The sequence below is a fragment of the Sorghum bicolor genome, chromosome 3 (assembly GCF_000003195.3).
Source record: "Sorghum bicolor cultivar BTx623 chromosome 3, Sorghum_bicolor_NCBIv3, whole genome shotgun sequence".
Taxonomy (NCBI): Eukaryota; Viridiplantae; Streptophyta; class Magnoliopsida; order Poales; family Poaceae; genus Sorghum; species Sorghum bicolor.
This window is the reverse complement of record NC_012872.2, coordinates 4,636,815-4,658,726: the sequence shown is the minus strand read 5'-3', so window position 1 is coordinate 4,658,726 and position 21,912 is coordinate 4,636,815. Positions and strand designations below refer to the sequence as shown.

The following is a 21,912-nucleotide window of genomic DNA, read 5'->3' as shown; positions in this document are numbered from 1 at the left end:
TCAAAATTCTCTGTCACATCGAATCTTGCGGCACATGCATGAAGCATTAAATTTAGACGAAATTTAAAACTAATTGCACAGTTTATCTGTAAATCACAAGACGAATCTTTTGATACTAGCTAGTCCATAATTGGATAATATTTACCACAAACAAACGAAAGTGCTACAGTAGCGAAATCCAAAAAGATTTCACATCTAAACAAGGCCTTTGTTGATGGAACCGAGGCCTTGAGGCATTGTTTAGTTTAAAAAAAATTTAAGATTTTCTATCACATCGATTTTTTGAGGTATGTATGAAGTATTAAATGTAGACCAAAACAAAAAACTAATTACACAGTTGAACCTAGTTAGTGCGTGATTGGATGATAATTGTTAAATATAAACAAAACTGTTTTAATAGTTAAAGTCAAAATTTTTCTCCACTAAACCAGGCCTGAACGCTGTGCTAGACTGCTATTCATATACTACGGGGGAGTATTTGGTTTTAGACCTAGTAAAGAGAACCAAAACTTACCTCTCTTACAAAACTATTCCTTTGGCCTTGATTAGTTCTTCGGGTAAAAAGTTTTTAGATACTGTAGCATTTTTGTTGGTATTTAGTAACTATTGTCCAACTATGGACTAACTAAGCTCAAAAGATTTATCTCGTAAATTACAAACAAACTGTACAATTAGTTATTTTTATCTATATTTAATACTTCATGCATATGTTGTAAGATTTAATATAATGAAAACTCTAAAAAAATAGATTTCGGGCGTAACTAAATAAGACCCTTATTTAGTTCCGGGGCTCAAGCTTCTCTAAGCGATATAAAATTGTCATAACGTCAATGGTCAAAAGTTGGCCAACCTCCTGCTCAAGAATTCACTCGGCTGAATTTGGCCTGCTGCTTCAAAACTTTTAGATAATTGAAGCTTCGAATGTTAATATCTGCCTAACTATATATCTTATTTGTAACTATTTTTTTTATCATAGCATTCCTTGTGATTTTTATCTGGAAAACAAAATCGCACATGGCCATGTTTCATTGAAGAATAAAACAATGACATATAAACCTGAGCATGTTCGCTTAGCAGAAAAATCATAACTGAAAGTATTGTTCGCTGATTTATTATAAGACAAAAACATTGCTAAATGACTCACATATTCGGCAGATAAGCTCAAGCGAATAGGCTCCTTACATGTTCAAACTCACAACTATACAACAAAATTTAACATGACTCCCAAACATTCTCGATCACTCCAGATTTTGGTATTGGCCGATTTTTTTAGAATTACACAATACAACATAGACACTGACAACACACACATACATATAAACATATGTACGCAAATCCTACCCTATGAGCACCTCCGAAGGTCTGAGCCAACAGATCAGTACGAAGTCATCACAGGCATCTTGCTGTCGACGAGGACAGCTTCATCACAAACCAAACATCATTTTTAGGTCTAACTTTGTCATTGCCCTAATTTGTCCATGACCATGATTTAGTTTGGGACACCTAAGTCATAAAACCAAACATTCCATATATACACATAATGTCCAAGGACGATGAGTTTAGGGTTTAAGGGTTAGGGCTAGATGCACATTCAGCTACTCTTACAAAATCCAACACCTTCTAACCAATGATCAACTCAACTACACCTATGCCTCGATGGATTCTTTTTGGATCGCATTGCTCATGAAGGTAGAGCAGACCCCGTGTTGTTCCTAGTGCTATCCTCTTTCTCCTTGACGCGTCAACATTTAAGCAAAAAATTGGAAAGCTGACACGTTTCACATCAACCATGATGCATCCAAAAATAGGGTAATCATTTAGTGTTAGATATAAGAAACTTATTTTAACAATTATGTGGAAGTGTTAAAACATTACATATTCAATTTTTTCATCTAGCTTTGATAGCCCTTTTACCACTCAAGTTTTTCTTAGTGGACATTTTATTAAGTGTTTTATAGACATTTACCCCCTCTTGTGAAAAAATACACCTTTTGAACTTGTGTAATTTAAAAAGTTGGTCTAGCTTACAACAAAGCACATGGAAGTTAGGAGCGAAAAGAGTGATAAACCTCGCAATTGAGAAATTGAGAAGCAACTCTTCCATTTGGCATGTATGAATAAACAAGTAACCTCTCTCTCTCTAGCTCACCCATTTGGGATATTAGTTGCACCTTAGCATGTAAGGCAGTGAGACTCAAGATAAGATGATGGATGTTTATGGCAGATTTGATAATTCTGAAGTTAGATGGTGATATAGATGTGATTCTTGGGATGGATTGGTTAACCAAACACAAGGATTTGATCTCTTGTTCTCCCCGAGCTATTAACCCAGAGCACCCTGGTGGTTTTGTGCAAATTGATGCTACACATTGAATGTATGATTTAGAGAGAGAGAGAGAGAGAGAGAGAGAGAGAGAGAGATGACTTCATGCTTCGACAGAGAATACATTGCAAGATGTGCTCGAGCTCCGTGAGTATATGGATGTCTTCCTAGACGAGTTGGTAGGAATGCCATCTATCCGAAAATGGGACAAGTTAGAAAAGAGCTAAGGGAAATGAAAGGGAGGTGACATGATAAACACAACAGAATAATATTAACAAAGAACTAGTTTTTTCTCATGTTAATCCCCTTTACACGCTTCCTTTTATTTTGCTGATATCTCCTTAATGGGATACGAGAACATTAGTCAGAGTTGGACACTTCATCAAAATGATGAAGTGAAGGACCAAAAATTAGGGGAAAGTATATGAAAAGATAGTCAAAATGTCAGCAAATTTCTGAATTCAGCCCAAACATTCATTCTCCTATAAGGCTATACCTATCCCTGGCCCAACAAGGCCCATTAGGCATTAGCAGGTCCAGCAGCTTCTCCCAGAGACCCAGAGTCGTTCGGTCTTCCTCCTCTCGTTTCTACTCTCCCAAATTCCCGAAACGCTAGCGGCGGCGGCGGGGTGGCGCAGCGGCGGTGACCGGGCGGCTGGTCGCTGTTTGCTGGGGCGGGGATTGCGGGCGGCCGCTGGGGCAGGGCGTGGAGACGGCCGCTGCTGGCGTGCAGGTCGGGCAGTCGAGTACAGAGCGCTCAGCAAAGGGTGTCCGGCGGTCTGCCATTCCGCCGATTGGAGCAGAGCCAGTGAGCCAGTGCCGATTGGAGCCTCCACAGCCGGCTGGGCGCTGGGCGGCACCGAGAGGCCAAGGCACCGGGAGATTGGTGATTGCAGCAGAGCCAGCCACCACTCCACCTGTTCTGTCCACCAGCACCACTGAATTGAATTTTGTAAGTTATTAATTCGGTCAATCACCCAATTGGCTTCTCATTTCAATGCATTATTGGAGTCAACTTGTGAATGACATTGAACGAGCAGAGCTACAACCAGTGAGAATTACCTAGAGCAAAGCTGCCTGTAATTTATAAGTTTTTTTTAACCATTTTGTCGTTTCATATCCTCTCTATATTTCGGTCTTTAATATGTTGAACAACTGGTACTTCTATGTCAAACAAATTTGAATTATGCTTCTGTGGAAGCATGATCGAATATGTGTCATATATCTAGGCTACCGCCACTGCCGCTGCTCTACACCAGGCGCCGAAGCCTTCGCTGATCTCTTCGCCAGAGAAGAGTGCCCACCAAATATTCCCACTCCCTTCTCTTTCCTGTATGCTGTGCAAAACCAAGTTCCCCAAACTACCTCAAGCTATTTGGCTATTTGATGCCTACTAACTTTTAGTTTTTTTTGTAAAAATTATTGGGACACCCATGTTCTTTACTAGATGAGGCCAGATTAATGAATCCATTATCTAAAAATGTTCTTTACTAGATCTGCTCCTGAAGTTGGCCTCCGTTACCTCCATGTCGAGGCTGCGAGCTCTGTGGCAGGCTTCCTTTAACGCCACAAAGAGAGGTAGCTTCTTACCTCAAGTCAGAACCTTTTTGCTTGCTCGCTATCAAAGTTTGGTTCATTTCCTCGATGTAACACATGTAATGGTGCATGTATATGTGCCGTGCATAATCTTTGGTGCTGTTGAGCCGTTCATTGATAACCATATAATCTGTAGTCAAGGTCATGGATCTTTATCCCGAGCATTGAGGAATTAACTTTCTTTTGTAGGAATGGAAAGCAAAGAGTACAGCATGGCTAGGGTGCAGAATAAGAATGTTCATGTTCCTAGTAACAGATTGAAATATGTTGAGTATTATACATGATATGAAATTTGCAAGCATATCAGATTGTCAGCTAGATATTAATCATGATGAATTATCTTTATGAATAGAATAGAATATAATATAATATGATGCCAGTTTCATTCCATATGTACCAGTCGTAGACTTCAGGCATCTTAGTAGCTGCTACTCATGCATTGCAGATCTGAAATAAATACGTGGTGTGTGGAATTCATGGTGTCTCTGTAGGGAATAGCATGTTTTGCTAATCTGTAAACAAGGAACTTATGGAAATTCTGCCTTTAAGTGTGCTGAATAATCTCTTCTGGAAAATACATAACCTCCTTAACTATCTTGGTCTATATTAATTTTTCTTCCTATATTCTTAATTGGCAGCTCTTGTATGGAGTTCAGATGATCTAATTCCACCAACTGAAAGATATATCTTCAATTTCAACTCAAAAGATGAGCTGAAAAGGTGGCATTTGTACTCAGATTCAGAGTATGGAGGTATTGCCTCACTTTCGAATTATACTTTTATAAATGTTATTAATTGCTACAGTTTATATAAATACTGATCTGATATCATAGTATAATTTGTCCTTTTGCTTCGTGACTGGGAGAGTGGGAGATACTTATGGATGATTGCCTGGTGTTGAAACTTGAAAATGCTCCTTTGGTTTTGCTTTCAGAATATGTTAAGAACATGCTCTTTTGAGTTGCTGATGGTTCACAACGGAAAAAATGTATTGCAGTTCAACCTTGTTCTGGTAGTCCCCAGTATATTACTTCTAGAATCATCCTAGCCAGCCCCCAGACATTTAAGAAGACATTTTCACACAGGTTGAGAGAAGGCCCGAACTCCTGCTCGACCCATATGCAGCGGCACCATAACCCATGTGAGAACGACCATGATCACAACCTGGGCCGAACCTTAGACCTGTGCTTTGGCGTGGTGCTTGGGAGTTGGGACAGATAGGGGAGTTTCTCTAACCCCAGCTTGAAATTCGCTCCCACGGGGAGTTGGACCCAAGACCTGAGGAGTGCTACTAGAGCCACCTAACCAACTCAGCTAGAGGCCTGTTCGCATCCATACTCCATTGATCATCAAATTCTCCCTTTGCTGCCTACATTTTCTCCTTTCTTTGCCATCAGCATGAATTATTGAACTCTATGTAGGGTTTACATATAACACTGTCATAGCTTGCTTTCCAGATAGTGATCCAAATGGGAGTCGACCACACCTTGTGTTTATCAGTACAGGATACTTGATACTGAATAAACTGGTGCACTACTGTATTATCTCCTGCTAGTCTCGAAACCAGTGGATCAGATAGAAGTGACAATATACATTACATGGGTGAACCTTGCCCTTCTGCAGGAGCAGGAAAAACATTAACACTTTAGTTGTGTACTCATACACTTGTGGCTTAGAATAATACGAGTGGACTTTTGGATTCAATAGACTATATTTCCCTACAACTGATAATACCCTACATGTGTATTAAATTCTTATATCTTTTAAGGACATTTTTCAGCTTTGCTGCAAGTACCTAGCTTCTTATTTACATCTATGATAGAATATAATAGGACAAAATTGTTATCCAGGTTTGTCTTCTGCATCCTTGGAAATAACTGATGGCACTTCAGGTGGAGATACTCCATTAACTGGTAAGAATTGTAACTTTTCCAGCTTGTGCCAATCATTTGAAGTTTAGTTCAAATTGAGTACTTTCTGGTACAAGAAAAAACAAATAATATATTTGTAGCTTCTTTCGTTTAGTATAATAAACCTCATTAACCTTGAAATTTGTTTTAGTGGTTTTCTTGGAAAATGTCTGAACTGAATCCAAATTATTAGTGGATGCCAGCTGCTGTATTTTATTTAATAATTGAATTGAAACATGCAGGTGTTTTTTTTAACTTATAATTTTCTTAGACTGGTTTGTAAGGTCACTTTTTTTTTTTGGACATGTGGATTCTGGAAGGTGTGTTTTCTGGTAATCTTTCTTTGGATATGTCCGAGGAATCAACATGGAGGATCAGGCGCTATGGATTCTGTGGGATGCGATCAAAGAAGGTACATTTCCTGTTTAGGGCGACACTGTGGTACCAACCTGGTTACTTCCATAATGTTTATCCGATTTCAGCAATGTTGTGCTATCCTTAGATGCACAAATGTTGTCACCAGTGATGGTAAAATATTTATGTGGTAGCTCTTGAAAAATGGTTGTCAACTACTAACCAGATATAACAAAATAGAAGTTCTTTGAAATGCCAATCCAAGTGCTAAGCATACCCTATCTAGGCTTAAGAGGTGTGAACATCCTAGGGCTTTAGATCAAACTGTTTTGTTCTCTCGAGGTCAGTGAAGTCATATCAAGCGTCTTAGGATTCAATAAATGATGATTACTTAAGACTACCTTCTAACTCTACTAAAATAACAAATATAGGTGCTTAAGCAGAAGTTAATCTGAGTGCTGATTAGAAAAATTCCTTTCTGCTATTTCAGTTTGATGGTTTCATTGACCTTGATGCATATGATACAATAGCAATGAAGATCAAAGGGGATGGAAGATGCTACATATCTACCGTATGTTTTCCCACACAAGAGATGCTTTTGAATATATGATGTCCAGTCATATTGTTCTGCAGAATCTGAAATTTTAAGTACAGATATACACGGAGAATTGGGTGAATTCACCCGGACAACAAGAAGACAACTCATGGCAGGCTTTTGTGTACATATCCCAGGACAGATGGCAAGTCTTGAAGGTAAATTATCACTTGCTATTATTCAAAATTCGAAATATGTGATTTTTTTTATGATGAAGAACCTGTTCCCATTCCATACAGATCCCTCTTGATCGCTATTTACCCACATGGAGAGGAAATGTGATTGAGGCAAAGTTGGAAATGAACCCTGCTCGAATCGTGGGGATGTCTCTCTCTGTAAACGCAGAAGGCGGTGTTCCTGGTGCCAAGACTGGGCCTGGTGATTTTAGGCTTGAGGTTGATTGGATCAAGGCGTTGAGAACACTCTGACCTCCACAAGCCAGTCTTTGCACTGCTTGATTGAGTTTCACATCGGCCTTTTCCTTCTCTTCTGCTTCATCCCGCTCCTGCGCCGCTGAAATTTTTATCAGCCAACCAAAACCACAGGAGTAACCATAGCACTGATTGCCAACTCATGTATGCTCTTTTTGGTGTATGAAATATTTTGTTTTGTACTAGTAGCGGCTTCTGCAGTTCGGCACCAATGAATAATGGATTTTTTTTACCTTTGAGGTTTATGAATAAAAAAGAATGATCGAAGAATGGAGCATTTACTTATGGTGTTCCCTTTAGACAGATGTTACTTTTCTCATAGGATCTGATCGGCCGATCTAATAATGTGCATTCCACCCTGACGATAATGCTAGAGTAGGATTCAATTTAATTAGTATTTGACTGTTCAGAGCACTAACGTTTGGTCATTCAATTGGACACGTTCACTTATGATTTCAGGGAAACAACTTAGAAATGCAAGCTAGAAGCAAGGCTCTGTTGCAGTATCCAGAATTGTCAGCCTGCTTGCATTGCACGCTCTGCTCGAATTCAAATGATCAGTTTAGACCTCTTTGGTCAACTAACACATTTTTCACTGTGGTTTGTTTGGCCGCACTAAAATCACGTGTTGGTTGGGAGGCTTCCAATCAATGCGCAATGGTGTTGACTGAATTGCAGCCAAACAAGCTCTTGATGAGAAATGTGTGCGCGGAAAAAGGTGAATTAGGCGCAGCTAAACAAGCCTGGTTTTAAAACCCGTGACAGTAAGCAATGGAAACTTCTCCGCTGATGAACTGACGCGCCAAACAGATGCAACGGATCCCTGTTACAAGCTGATGAACTGACGCGTCAAACAAATTGACGCATGTCAACTGCACGGCACACACCTTCAGCAAGCAAAAAAACACAAACAGGCACCAACTGCTCTGCACCGCACGGGAACCTTTGATTTCTATCTATACTCATTCATCTCATCTCTTTGCCACCAAGTAGATGCGCAACAAGGATGGGCTCACCTCACACAATGCTGCTGTATGTACAAAATGAATGCCACCACAGCTATAGACAGACAGATCACACCCTACAGTCCACCGGAAAATTTTTCGCCTTCCCTTGTGTTGGGGGGCTCTACACGACTACACCTAACCAACTCCCATGTAATACAACAATAGGCTTTATATGGCAAAACATCTATGCATCTCTGCGGCGACCGATCTGGTCGATTGGATGGTCATCTTGGCCCGGAGAGCTCCATGGCTTCTAGGCCAAGTGAGGATTCATCCGCAGCGAAATCCATGTACTTTGGAGGTAGGATCTCCGATGAGACGGACTTTGGTGTGTCCACGTTCTGCGACGCTTCCCATTTCTCTGCGAGCCCATCACCTTCCAGCATCCTGATTACCTCAGACATTCTGGGTCGGTGAGATGGATGGTATTGTGTGCATAGCAAAGCCACCTGAACCATTTCCTCCAACTCAACCCTATCGTAGTTGCTACCCAAGTCTTTGTCCACCATCATGTTTAGCTGCTTTTCTTGATGAAGTTTCTTAACCTGGAACCAGACAAAGAGAAAATGTTCATGACAATACAAAGGGTTGCTCTTTTTTTTAAAAAAAAAGAAAACTCTCAAGAGATTGAACTGAAGGGCAGAGCAAAACAAGGTATAATAAAGGAAAAAGACCTTTTTCATTTAAAGTTTGAAAGCAAATTTGAAATTGAATAAGTAAACACAAGATTCATGCTTACCCAGTCGAGCACTCCGCCCTTCTGATTCGCTACTCTTCCAAAATCCAACGCCTTCTGACCAGTGATCAACTCAACTAACAGAACCCCAAATCCAAACACATCAGTCTTCTCTGATGACTGGCCAGTTGACAGATACTCTGGTGCTATATGTCCGACAGTCCCACGCACTGCAGTTGTAACATGAGACTCCCTGTGATCCAAGAGTTTTGCCAATCCAAAATCTCCCACAATTGCTTCAAAATATTCATCAAGAAGCACATTGGAGGCTTTTACGTCTCGATGGATTATTTTTGGATCGCATTGCTCATGAAGGTAGAGTAGACCCCGTGCTGTGCCTAGTGCTATCCTCTTTCTCCTTGACCAGTCTAGAGCTGGTTTTCCATTAATATGTTCTGAATAAAATGAAAGAAAGTTAATTTGCATACATAGTGGACAATACACGTGGACGAGGCTCGTATGGTGTTTGTGGTTATCGATTAACCTAATACCACATGCCTTGAGTTGAAGATAGCTAGAGATTGGTTTGGTAGCTTCAGTTCATAGTCCAAAACTGGTCTTGAAAGCAATAATACGCATGGACATATAACACTATTGCAGAGCTCCACAGAGGAACATGAGTAGGGTTTAATTTGATCAACATAATTCAACAGTCAATGGCACCTTATACCTTTAATGGAAGGGCATGGCAAAGACAAGCTACCTGTCTGTTCGAAGAAAAAGTGACAGGGTATTCAGATCATTGTATATATTAGGGTAATACATTTTTAGACTGTAATATCCATATGATACATATAATTTATCACATTACACCGTGCACAAACCACATTTGCTTATTATGATTTCAGCAGTAAATAGAGCACGTGGTGACTATCTGTGATAAGTAGATGCAAGGCCAGCTGCAACACAACAATAGAAATCATGCTAGCTTGCCTGTTTATAGAAAGCATAAGGTGTCCAAAACTTTATTTTGTAATACTCTATGCAGTATGCAGCAACACTAAGCAAATATTGGAAAGCCGACACGTTTCACATCAACTATGATGCATCCAGAAATTGGGTAATTATTTCGTGTTAGATAGAGGGGACTTATTTAACAGTTATGCAAAAGTGTTAAAACATTTACAAATTCAAAATACTCATACAGCTTTGATAGCAATTTTACCACTCAAGTTTTTCTCAGCGGGCATTTTTAAGTGTTTTTTTTAGCCCCCCCCCCCCCCCCCCCCCCCCCCCCCCCGCGTGATGAAAATACATTTTCTCCAGCTTGCAACAGCATATGCACATGGAAGTCATGAGCAAGAAGAGCGACTAACCCCGCAATTGAGAAGCAACACTTCCATTTGGCATGTATGGATAAACAAGTAATCTCTCACTCTCTGTAGTGCAGAATCCAATAAGACGGAGGAGATTCCGATGAACAGCCAAGCTTATGACTTCAACTTCAGTTTGGAATTGAACTTCCCCACCAACGGCATTATAATCCTTCAGCCTTTTCACAGCAACGACAGAGCCATCACGCAAATAACCCTTGTATACTATGCCATATCCACCTTCACCTAAGATGTTCTTTGAGTTAAAATTATTAGTAGATGCGCGGAGCTCCTTGAAAGCATATCGCTTCAGATGACCCAAACAAACTTCTGGATCATATTGATCTGCGCATTGAAGAATGTATCAGGTTCAATTACCATGCTGCTGTAAAGACAGACAATGTAGCATGCTAGAGAAGGACAAACACTGTAGAATGCTAAAAAGATCAAAGCGAGTCTAGAAGGGTAAGATAAAAATACCTCATGATCATTAAAAGGTTAGAAAGAGTACATAAAGTAACTAGGAGATCATGATTGTGAAATAGCCCACACGCCAAAGTCCAAAAGTAACTGGGAGATCATACAAGTAAAAACTAAAAAGCAACATAAGTTTTATGCTGTATACTCCTAATGTCGATGGTAATAAGTTACTAGCACACACAACTAATGTTACAAGGTGCATATATTTAATGTTCAAATTTCTGAGTGATTTTGAAACTCCTCATTAATGCCACATGGCTGCAAACGAAAACTCTCAAGTCTCGAGTGCCATTGGGGAAACAACTCAGCTATTCAGTTTACTGAAACTCTTGTGGTTCAAATTGACTAACAACACTTGCATTCATGTAAATTTACTGTGGGACTGACCAGAAGGTGAAAGCTCTAAGATCTTAAAGTACTAGCGGTTGCTGCGAAAAAGAAGCTAATCTAATGTGACTTACATCTAGATATAGGTGGCTGTTATCATGATCACAGTCACACAGGAACAGAATAAAAAAGAATATTACCATTAACATCAAAAAAGATCTGCTGATTTCGCCTATGACGCCACCAAAGAAGCATACCAACTACAACAGCGGCAAAAGCTACTGAACCAACAGTTGCTCCACATATTGTAGCAATATGATGACTCTTTCCAATGCCTTGTTGTGGCTGAGCTGAGGAAAGGAGACATATGTGAGTGCCACCCAGACAAAAAGGTATTTATTTTCTTCTGTTATGCCTTCCCAAATTTTAACAGTGGAAAGAGATCTTACTTTTCAGATCATCTGGTGGGTAAGAGAGTGGGTCAAGTGACACAGAAGAGCAGTTACCTCCAGATTTATTACCACAAATCATTGGATTTCCAGCTATGCTGTATGAACAAACAATAAAATCAACGCATGACTATGCAAACAGTAATCCTGGCATGTAGTGTTCAGGCAGAAATCATTTCAGCCATGAAAAGGAACAAAATTAAAATTACTTACATAAAGGTTCTTGCGGAAATCTTGGGTAATGGACCACTGAGATTGTTAAACGAAAGATCTCTATAACAGAAGCCAACTCAAGTGAATCAGTACTGGAATAGGGAAAGAGAAAAACAAACAATAAAATGTGATTGCACTATTGCAGAGCATACACGAGTGCAAAACCATCAATGCTGGCAAGTGAATCAGGCAGAACTCCAGACAAGCTATTATTGTTCAACTTCCTGGTTGCAATAAGAGAGCTAGAAATGAGCCAAGACAAAATCACTGTCATCAGCGGGAGTGCTGAAAATCAACATTGAGGTAAGGATCTTACAAATAATTGAGGTTCTTGAGATTTCCAAGCGAACTTGGGATACTCCCCGTGAGTTGGTTATCTGACATGTCAAGAGTCTTAAGCATCCCCAGCTTTCCAATCGTACCCGGAATAGGACCAGAAATCGCATTGTTCTGTAACAGCCTGTCGATCAGCATAACAAAGCACTTGATTCATTCAACCAGATTGGAGCACTCAGAAAACCTTAAGTTTGAATTTTGAAGTGCTATGGGTAAACAATAGGGGGGCGAGTAAACTTACACAGATTGCAGCCTGGTGAGGTTGCCGATGCCGGGTGATAACTTGCCGGACAAGCTCTGGCTAGGCAATCCTCTGCAAACGAAGGAGCGCATGTGAGAAGACCGACCGAAAGCAGCAACTGCTGGTGCTCTTCAGAACGGGCATGAACGAGGGAGCTAACGTACAAGGCGGAGACGTAGCCGTCGGAGGAGCAGGTGACCATCCTCCAGCTGCAGGGGTCGACGGAGTTGATGTCCCAGTTGTCGAGCACGTTGTAGGGGTCCTCCAGCTCCGTCTTGATGGCCATCAGAGCCACCACTGCGTTTCAGCCACAGGCAAGGCAAGGTTCAGCGTCACCAAATTTGTGATGCCAAGAAACAGCTAAAACTCGACAGACATGATGAGTGATGTGGAGGCACCAGCACATCAGGTACATTTCATTTAATGTTCTTGTTCATAGTGGATCTTTTACATCGTCTTTGAAACCAGCGATTGATCGGGGGGAGGAGGGAGGATTTTTCAAGAAATTTCAGCCAAAAAAAAACTGTGTTGCGGCTGTTGCCTGATAGAAAATGCTCGGCATGTGTCTTTTTCCTTCCCAAACAAGAAGTTGGGCATTTTGTTAAGACTTGGGAAATGAGGAGGAGAGCAGGGTAGGTACCTTCGTAGTTGATGCCGGCAGGGGAGAGCGTGGCGTTGGACGGCGGCAGGATCACGGCGAGCAGAGCAGCGACCGCCACCCACCACCACCTCATCCACATCCGGGGCCCCCGCGCCCGCATCGCCGCAACCCCGCAGATTCAATCCAGCACAGAGCCGTAGAAGAGGAGTTGCAGACCAGTCACCACTCCACAGCTCCAAAGCACAATTCCGCCGCCGCAGCAGGGAGGAAGAAGAAGAAGCAGCGGCAGCAGCGCTCGCGAAATCGGCAGCCAAGAAGAAGGCACTCTCTATCGGACGGACCTCGTCCAGTCCAGATACCCAATGATGCCACCGCGGACGCAGCGCGAAAGCGAGGGGGCCGAGGGGGGGTTCACGCGAGCTCCGCAGAGGAAGATGGTGGGGTGTGGACAGTGGGGGCACGCAGGGGGGGAGAGAAACGCCAACGAGCAGGGGCAGGGCAGCAGCCTGTGCTCGCTGTGCCTGCCCCTGCCACTCCTCCCTCCCCTTCCCCACCTATCAATCCAGCACCATGCTCCTGCCGCTGCCGCGGCCGCTGTCCGCTGCTGACGCCGCTGATGCCCACCCACTCCACGCCGCTGCAAACCGCCAAGCGCTTTTCCCCCCGACCCGGCCTGACCTGCCACGGGCGCGCATGCCTAGCAGCTACCTCCTCCCCTCCATCCTTTTCGTCCTTTTATTTGTTCCCCTAGATTTTATGGAAAAGGTGTGTGCATTTTCAGAAAAAGGGAGGAAATCCTCTTGCTGATCTCCTACTACCTCCCAAGAAGAATCTTTTGTGCGGATGGATGAACGAACACATTACATGTCATGCAATTTGATACGAGTACTTTTTTACAGAGAAAGTGTAAAAAAAAATCAACTTGGCTGCGTGGATAGTCATGTTCAGAAAAGACGGCCGCAGATGCTTTGCTTGCTCATCGGAAAGCATAATGTATTACTGCTACATGCAGTGTCGAATTTGCTGGCATTATACTAGCAGTACTAGGAGTGCTACATATCACCGGCAGTTGTGCGTGTTTAGCGAGGATAAACAACTCATCTGCCTGCCTGTTAGCATAAGCTTTTCCAGTGTTCGTTCTGGTTGTCATCATCCAGCACATCCACCCTACCTAACGACACTGCTAATGACAGGAGAGTACAGGACGCATGTTTGTCATGAAACTAGTTAGTCTACGAAACCGAGGACGTACTACTGTCAGCACGACTATCTACGCTTGCTGATACTGTAACGTAATGCTGCCAGCACAGTGGTAATAAAGAACGGAATGATGGGGGGAATATAAGAAAAGCGGGAGAAGAGGTTAAAAGCTTGCGGGGCACTGCCGAGTCACATGCTCGCCTTTTATTTTGTCCCGTCCTTTCTTGTCGCTCTGCTCGTCACCCTCTTCCTCTCTCTCTTTTGATCGTCGGTAGAATCTATATTTTATTTAGATATTTACATTCCGCCGCGACATCCGGTCCCGGCCAGCTTGCTACTGTGTTTTTGAATGGATGGTGTTCAATTGTTCATCATTCACCCACTGAGGCCTTGTTTACTCTACAAAATTTATCAAAATTCCCCGTGAAGCTATAGCTTCACCCACTAAACCATGTAAAATTTGAGGCAAACTCAAACTTAAGGCTACACTACAAACTAAGTCTATTAGAAATGAAGATCCCCATTATCGTTGTCTCCAACGAGCGATATGTCCTCTTTATTATGGTTTTGTTGTGCTCTTTTTCTGGCCTTGTTTAGTTTCAAATTTTTTTAGAAAATTGACGTTGTAGCACTTTCGTTTGTATTTGACAAATATTGTCCAATCATGGACTAACTGGACTCAAAAGATTCGTCTCGTCAATTCCGACCAAACTGTGCAATTAGTTTTTCTTTTCGTCTATATTTAATACTCCATGCATACGTCTAAAGATTCGATGTGACGGAGAATCTGAAAAATTTTGCAAAATTTTCTAGGAACTAAACAAGGCCTAAGAATGGACCAATAATTAATCCATTAGGCAAATTAGTTGTTGAGCCCAATGCCTAAGAGAAACTAACAAACAATATAAGAGAAAAACACTGTTGAACGGCTGACATATTCGGCTGCTATAAACCAAATACAATTTGAACAATCTTCAAAATAAATCTTACAACATGACAATGGAAAAACAAATGTCGTTGTAGTTTCTTTGTTGTTCAAGAATAACTGTGGGGGTATAAATCCCTATACCCTCATGTGGGGGGATAGACCCCTATACCCTTACGGCTAGACTTGGGCCAGGAGGCTTGGCCCATTACGAGACGAGTTTAAGGCTTGATCCGACAGCCTGGAGTCTCGCACAAGGAAGCAAGATGTGGAGATCAAACAGAATTCTAGTCGGTTAGAATAGGAATTGATATCGAACTATCTATGGCAATTGTAACCGACTAGGATTAGTTTCCAGATCTGTAACCCTGCCCTCCGGACTATATAAGGAGGGACAAGGGACCCCCCTAGGACATCGTAATCTCTCAACACAATCCAATACAACCAGACGCAGGACGTAGGTATTACGCCAACTCGGCGGCCGAACCTGGATAAAAAGCTTGTCCGTGTCTTGCGTCACCATCGAGTTCGTAGTTTGCGCACCGTCTACCGATAAACTACTACCGTGGGTATACCCCAAGGTAGACTGCCGACCAGCTTTCGTCGACAGTGGCGCGCCAGGTAGGGGGTGTGCGTGCAACTTTTCCGGCGAACAAGATGGTCACGATCCCAGCTTCCGCGACCGTGCCCGAAGGCCTCACGTTCACCGTCGGCCAAATCACGTGGACGACGCGCAGCGGCGGTTTCGCGACCACGGTTCCGAAAGAGATCCAGATCCAATCTGAGATCACGTCGTCTCCGACCACGCGCGTGACGACACCAAGCTCCCGACCACCGCTCCCGCTCTACAAGGGAAGGGAGATCGACTGCTCGGACCTCCTCCAAGCGCTCGATCGCGCTGACTCCAAGCTATTCGAAGTCTCCCAACTAATAGATGGAGTTCTGCGCCGGCCCGACCAAGCCGCTCGAGCGGATTCTTCGAAATTCCGCCGGCCAACTCGTGTCACCACACACGAACGGCTGGGAACATCCCTGACGATAACCTCAACCCCCTCAGGACGATCCGTCGAGCTCAAAAAGGAAGACTATCCTTGCGGCCTGAACAACTCGGCCTCTGTTTATTCACGGCATGTCCAATCCGTTTTCAGCAAAGCGGGCTGGTCGCCGACAAGGAACAATCGCCACCATGTCAACATGGTGACCATCCGAGAGCTACGGGACGGCCAGGTTTCCAGCACCAACTCAAGCACCGGCTCCGTCCCCACCGAGGTTGTGAACACCGAAGACGAGGACTATGACCTGGATTTTCCTTCACACCCTCCGGGTTTCGACCGATTCCCGATATTCCCCCCCCGGCGAGGGGATATTGTATTCAATGTCAGCGCCGACGAACCAGCCGTTGACGGAGAAACAGACGACCAGAGGCAACTCCGTGAACAGCGTAACGCCGAGCGCGCCCGACGGCGTGCAGACGAGCAACAACAGACGCCGCCAGGCAACCTCAACGATGCCTTCGACATGGTCGGGGACCAGCCGGTCTACAAAACGCCAAGCGCCAACGTGGCTGTCGCCATGGCCAATCTGGATCGGCTTCCTGACACCCCCGAATGCCAGGGAGTCCGGACCAGTATCCGAGCACACCTGATCGCCGCAATGGGACAGACAGCCGCTCTGCTCAAGAGAGTCCAGGACGCCTCTTATACGGAAGCCGCCTCCGACCAGACTCATCGTAGCCGGGCCTCACCCAGCAGGCGTCGCCGCAGCCGCTCCCCCGACAACCGTCGAGGGGACTCACGGCGCGATGATGGTGGTCGGGACGCCGATGGCCGCCGCCAGCAGGACCGCGTACGCGGCCAAGAAGAAGAAGATCAACACAGGGATCTCCGCCACAACATCCCCCCCAAAGATGCCCGGGACCGCATCAACAGGCGCGCCGCAGAAAGAGCAGTCCATGAGAACCTGCGCCGCATCGAGTACGACGCGACCCACGGTCCTCCGGGCCTAAGGCAGTTCTCTTCACACCTCCGCCAAGTCGTGTGGCCCCGCAATTTCAAGCTCGAAAAACTTAAAAAATACGACGGCAAGGAAAATCCAGAGAACTGGATCACTCTCTACGAAATCGCCGTCCGATCAGCGGCAGGAGATGAGCACGTCATGGCTAATTACTTCCCCGTAGTCCTCGACCAGGCTGGTCATCAGTGGCTTCTCGGCTTGCCCGAGGACTCCTTCGACTCTTGGGAGGAGCTACGTCAGGCTTTCATCGACAACTTCATCGCCACATGCGAGCAGCCCGGAAACAAGTATGACCTTGAAAGGATAAGAGACAGGAAGAATGAACCTCTGCGCGATTACATCCGACGATTCTCGGATATGCGTCTCAAAATCCCGAGGATTTCTCATGACGAGGCCATATCAGCCTTTATCAAGGGTTTGCGTTTCCATGAAGCGCTGAGGAACAAGCTATTGCGTAAGCGCCCATCAACGGTAGCAGAGCTCCTCGCCACGGCTAAAAATTACGCCGATGCTGATGACGCAGAAAAACTAATCCGAGACGATGCGAGAGGCACCGACCAGCCCTCCCGGCGAGACGACGGTCGTGGTCGCTACGACAACAGAAATCATCGCCGCTCCGACAACCGCGATCACCGAGAGGGTTGGGATCGGCGGCGCGACAGCCGCGACGACTTCAGAGGAAAGCGCCCTCGCGAGTACGACCACGAAGTAAACACGGTCAAACGTCCCAATGGACGACGGGACTACCAAGACGACTACAACAAAACGTTGAAGGGACCGTGCCAGCTACACCCGAAGTCTAACCATACCATGGAAGAGTGCCGCGTCCTCAAAAGTATCTATACACGGCGGGCCGCCCAAGAAGACACCGCCAAGAAAAGCAGCAAACGCGACGGGCACGACCACGAAGATGAGGATGAGGACCAAGACAGGGACCCCCGACACCAATATGTCAGCCCTACCGACGTGGTTCACTCCATTTTCGGGGGCAAGGTCTCCACTGAGTCCAAGCGAGAAAGAAAACTGTTAAAGAGAGCCTGCCTCAACATAGACAGCACGGACGGGCTGATCGCAGATCCGAAATTTCCCGCCTGGTCCCACAGGGAGATCGCGTTCAGCAGGAAGGACCAGTGGGCCACTATCCCAGAGCCGGGTCGTTTCCCACTGATTCTTGATCCCTGCATCAATAGCATCAGATTCGAGCGCGTGCTCGTGGACGGGGGAAGCTCCATCGACATCCTCTTCCGCAACAGCCTGCCCGCCCTCAAGATATCACCGGCGCAACTAAAACCTTACGACGCCCAATTCTGGGGGGTTTTGCCAGGTCAAAGTTCGGTGCCCCTCGGACAGATAACATTGCCTGTCCAATTCGGCACACCCGATCACTTCCGGACGGAGTTCATCAACTTCGTAGTCGCGGACTTCGACGGGACCTACCACGCCATACTGGGCCGCCCATCACTGACAAAGTTCATGGCAGTCCCGCACTACTCATACCTGGTGCTTAAGATGCCCACGGAGAAGGGCGTCCTGACCGTCAGAGGCAACGTCTATACTGCGTACACCTGTGAAGAAGAAAGTTTCAAGATCACCGAGGCAATTGACCTCTCAATCCGCATGGCGGAAACAGCAACCCAAGCCGCACAGCTGCCCCCCGACCAGCTCCGATTACCCGAGCAAGAGACAGCCAGAAAGAATTCGAAATCCAAGGAGTACAAAGAAGTGCAGCTGGTCGAAGGTAACCCCGAGAAGACAGCCCTCATCGGGGCTAACCTGGATCCAAAATAGGAAGACGCGCTCGTCAGGTTTCTAAAGGACAACGTGAGCGTTTTCGCATGGAAACCCGCAGACATGCCCGGTGTCCCACGAAACCTGATCGAGCACTCCTTAAACGTCTCGAAGACCGCAAGACCAATCAAGCAAAAACTACGACGGTTCGCTCGTGACAAAAAGGAGGCTATTAGGACAGAGATAACACGGCTTCTAGCAGCCGGATTCATAAAAGAGGTGTATCATCCCGATTGGCTCGCCAATCCGGTTCTTGTACGCAAAAAGAATAATGAATGGAGAATGTGCGTTGATTACACCGATCTCAACAAGCACTGTCCTAAAGATCCTTTTGGTCTTCCTCGCATCGACGAGGTGGTCGACTCAACGGCCGGATGCGAACTCCTCTCCTTTCTAGATTGCTACTCTGGTTATCACCAGATCTCGTTAAAGGAAGAAGATCAGATCAAAACATCCTTCATCACACCCTTCGGCGCATATTGTTACACTACCATGTCTTTCGGACTTAAAAACGCCGGGGCCACTTATCAAAGGGCCATCCAGCAATGCCTCCACGACGAGATTCGCGATGACCTCGTCGAGGCCTACGTGGACGACGTGGTCGTAAAAACAAGGGACGCGAGCACCCTGATCGACAACTTAGACCGAACCTTCAAGGCACTCAATAGGTACAAGTGGAAGCTCAACCCCAAGAAATGCATTTTCGGCGTTCCTTCCGGTCTACTGCTCGGCAACGTCGTCAGTCGCGACGGCATACGACCAAACCCTTCAAAAGTCAAAGCCGTACTCGACATGCGACCACCGAAGAACGTCAAGGACATTCAGAAGCTAACCGGATGCATGGCCGCCCTCAGCCGTTTCATTTCAAGGCTGGGAGAAAAAGGCCTCCCTTTCTTCAAACTATTGAAAGCGTCAGAAAAATTCTCCTGGACCGAAGAAGCCAACGCCGCGTTCACTCAGCTTAAGATCTTCCTCACTTCACCGCCTGTCCTCACAGCGCCTCAGCCTAATGAAGACCTGCTCCTTTACATTGCTGCAACCGACAGGGTTGTTTCCACGGCAATAGTGGTCGAGCGAGATGAACCAGGTCACGTCTTCAAGGTCCAGAGACCCGTTTACTTCATAAGCGAAGTTTTAAACGAATCCAAGGCCAGGTACCCACAAATACAGAAGCTTATATACGCCATCCTGATAACGTCAAGAAAACTGAAGCATTACTTCGACGGCCATCGAGTCCTGGTGACAACCAGCTTTCCTCTCGGTGACATCCTGCGCAATAAAGACGCCAATGGCAGAATCGTGAAATGGGCAATGGAGTTATGTCCATTTTCCCTGGAGTTCCAGAGTCGCACCACTGTCAAGTCCCAAGCCCTGGTCGATTTCATTGCCGAATGGACGGATCTCAACGAACCTTCCGTTCCCGATGTCTCAGACCACTGGTCTATGTTCTTCGATGGGTCCTTGAACATCAACGGTGCAGGCGCTGGGATACTGTTCGTATCACCCAACAAGGACAAACTCCGCTACGTCCTTAGGATCCTTTTCCCGGCGTCAAACAACGTCGCCGAATACGAAGCATGCTTACACGGCATACGACTAGCCGTTGAACTGGGGGTCAAGCGCCTCTATGTCTACGGCGACTCTGCCTTGGTCATCAACCAGCTCAACAAGGAGTGGGACGCAACCCACGAGAAGATGGATCTCTACTGCAAAGAAATTCGCAAATGGGAAACTCACTTCTATGGCATAGAGTACATCCACGTGGTCCGGGACAAGAACCAAGCAGCAGATGCGTTGTCAAAGTTAGGCTCATCTCGGGCCCAGATCCCGCGGGGTATTTTTGTCCAGGACATCCATGAGCCAAGCGTAAGCCCTCCCCTGGTCGACAAGCAACCCACCGAGGCAATGCTCATAGATGACGCCACTCCGGCAACCGGTGGGCGTGACTGGCGCACCCCGTTCATCAAATACATATCAGACGGAACAGGCTATCAGGACAAAACAGAGAACGAGCGCCTCATCCGACGGTCAAAGAACTACATCCTGGTCGACGGAAAACTCATGCGGAAAAACGCAAGCTCCGAAGTACTGCTCAAGTGCATACCCCAAGATGATGGTATCAAGCTCTTGGAAGACATACACGCTGGATCCTGCGGCAACCACGCCGCATCTAGAACGCTGGTCGGAAAGGCTTTCCGAGCAGGTTTTTATTGGCCAACCGCGGTCGGCGACGCAGAAAAACTGGTTCGGCATTGCGAAGGATGTCAGTTTTTCGCTAAGAGGACCCACGTACCCGCCCATGAAATTCAGACTATCCCGTCGTCTTGGCCCTTTGCTTGCTGGGGGCTTGACATGATCGGACCATTTAAACCAGCCCCGGGCAACTTCAAGTTTGTCTTCGTGCTAATCGACAAGTTCTCCAAGTGGATCGAATACATGCCCTTGGTCAAGGCAACCTCCGAGAAGGCCGTGGAGTTTCTCAATCAAATCATACACAGATTCGGCATCCCGAACAGCATAATCACCGACCTGGGCACTCAGTTTACTGGCACCACTTTTTGGGATTTCTGCGATGACAGAGGCATAGTCATAAAATATGTGTCAGTAGCACACCCACGTGCTAACGGTCAAGTCGAACGTGCTAATGGAATGATCGTTGATGCCCTAAAGAAGAGGCTGTACACCGAAAACGACAGAGCACCCGGTCGATGGATGAGAGAATTGCCGGCAGTAGTCTGGGGCCTCCGAACCCAGACCAGTCGAAACACAGGGGTGTCTCCCTACTTCATGGTATACGGTGCAGAGGCGGTCCTGCCGGCCGACATACACTTCAGATCTCCTAGAATCGAGCACTACGACGAGGCGACTGCCGACAACGCCAGGGAACTCGAAGTCAATTGCATGGAGGAAAATCGTTTAGTTTCATGTCTCCGAACAGCAAAATATCTCGCGGCAGTCAGGCGATACTACAACAGGAACGTCAAGGACCGTTCCTTTGTGGTCGGCGATCTGGTGCTTCGATGGAAAACGAACCAGGAGGGAATGCACAAGTTATCCACTCCCTGGGAAGGACC

The 21,912-nt window shown here is 45.6% G+C and overlaps 2 protein-coding genes across 2 annotated transcripts; one reads left to right on the top strand and one right to left on the bottom strand.

The window, feature by feature from the left end:
• LOC8078483 (probable complex I intermediate-associated protein 30) lies at nt 2,920-7,490 on the top strand. Its single transcript, XM_002457221.2, has 8 exons — nt 2,920-3,275; nt 3,818-3,901; nt 4,558-4,671; nt 5,770-5,832; nt 6,150-6,241; nt 6,674-6,754; nt 6,838-6,936; nt 7,018-7,490. Exons 2-8 carry the CDS (start codon nt 3,850-3,852, stop codon nt 7,204-7,206), a joined length of 690 nt encoding a protein of 229 aa, XP_002457266.1. The 5' UTR covers nt 2,920-3,275; nt 3,818-3,849; the 3' UTR covers nt 7,207-7,490.
• On the bottom strand, nt 8,019-13,572 carry LOC8078482 (protein NSP-INTERACTING KINASE 3). Its single transcript, XM_021456403.1, has 11 exons — nt 12,952-13,572; nt 12,476-12,608; nt 12,312-12,383; nt 12,051-12,194; nt 11,887-11,958; nt 11,735-11,794; nt 11,522-11,619; nt 11,273-11,422; nt 10,269-10,610; nt 8,956-9,347; nt 8,019-8,761 (listed from the first exon to the last, which is right to left on the bottom strand). The coding sequence occupies exons 1-11, from the start codon at nt 13,070-13,072 to the stop codon at nt 8,441-8,443; spliced, it is 1,905 nt and encodes a 634-aa protein (XP_021312078.1). The 5' UTR covers nt 13,073-13,572; the 3' UTR covers nt 8,019-8,440.

Bases quoted from the DNA above. Each gene is read 5' to 3' on its own strand.
- LOC8078483 (XM_002457221.2), top strand. From the start codon at position 3,850: ATGTCGAGGCTGCGAGCTCTGTGGCAGGCTTCCTTTAACGCCACAAAG. The intron at 6,242-6,673 runs GTACATTTCCTG...CTGCTATTTCAG, and splicing joins GTGGGATGCGATCAAAGAAG to TTTGATGGTTTCATTGACCT. The intron at 6,937-7,017 runs GTAAATTATCAC...CATTCCATACAG, and splicing joins ACAGATGGCAAGTCTTGAAG to ATCCCTCTTGATCGCTATTT.
- LOC8078482 (XM_021456403.1), bottom strand. From the start codon at position 13,072: ATGCGGGCGCGGGGGCCCCGGATGTGGATGAGGTGGTGGTGGGTGGCG. The intron at 12,195-12,311 runs GTAAGTTTACTC...GCTGATCGACAG, and splicing joins CTCACCAGGCTGCAATCTGT to GCTGTTACAGAACAATGCGA. The intron at 11,620-11,734 runs GTAAGTAATTTT...TTGTTCATACAG, and splicing joins ATTTCCGCAAGAACCTTTAT to CATAGCTGGAAATCCAATGA.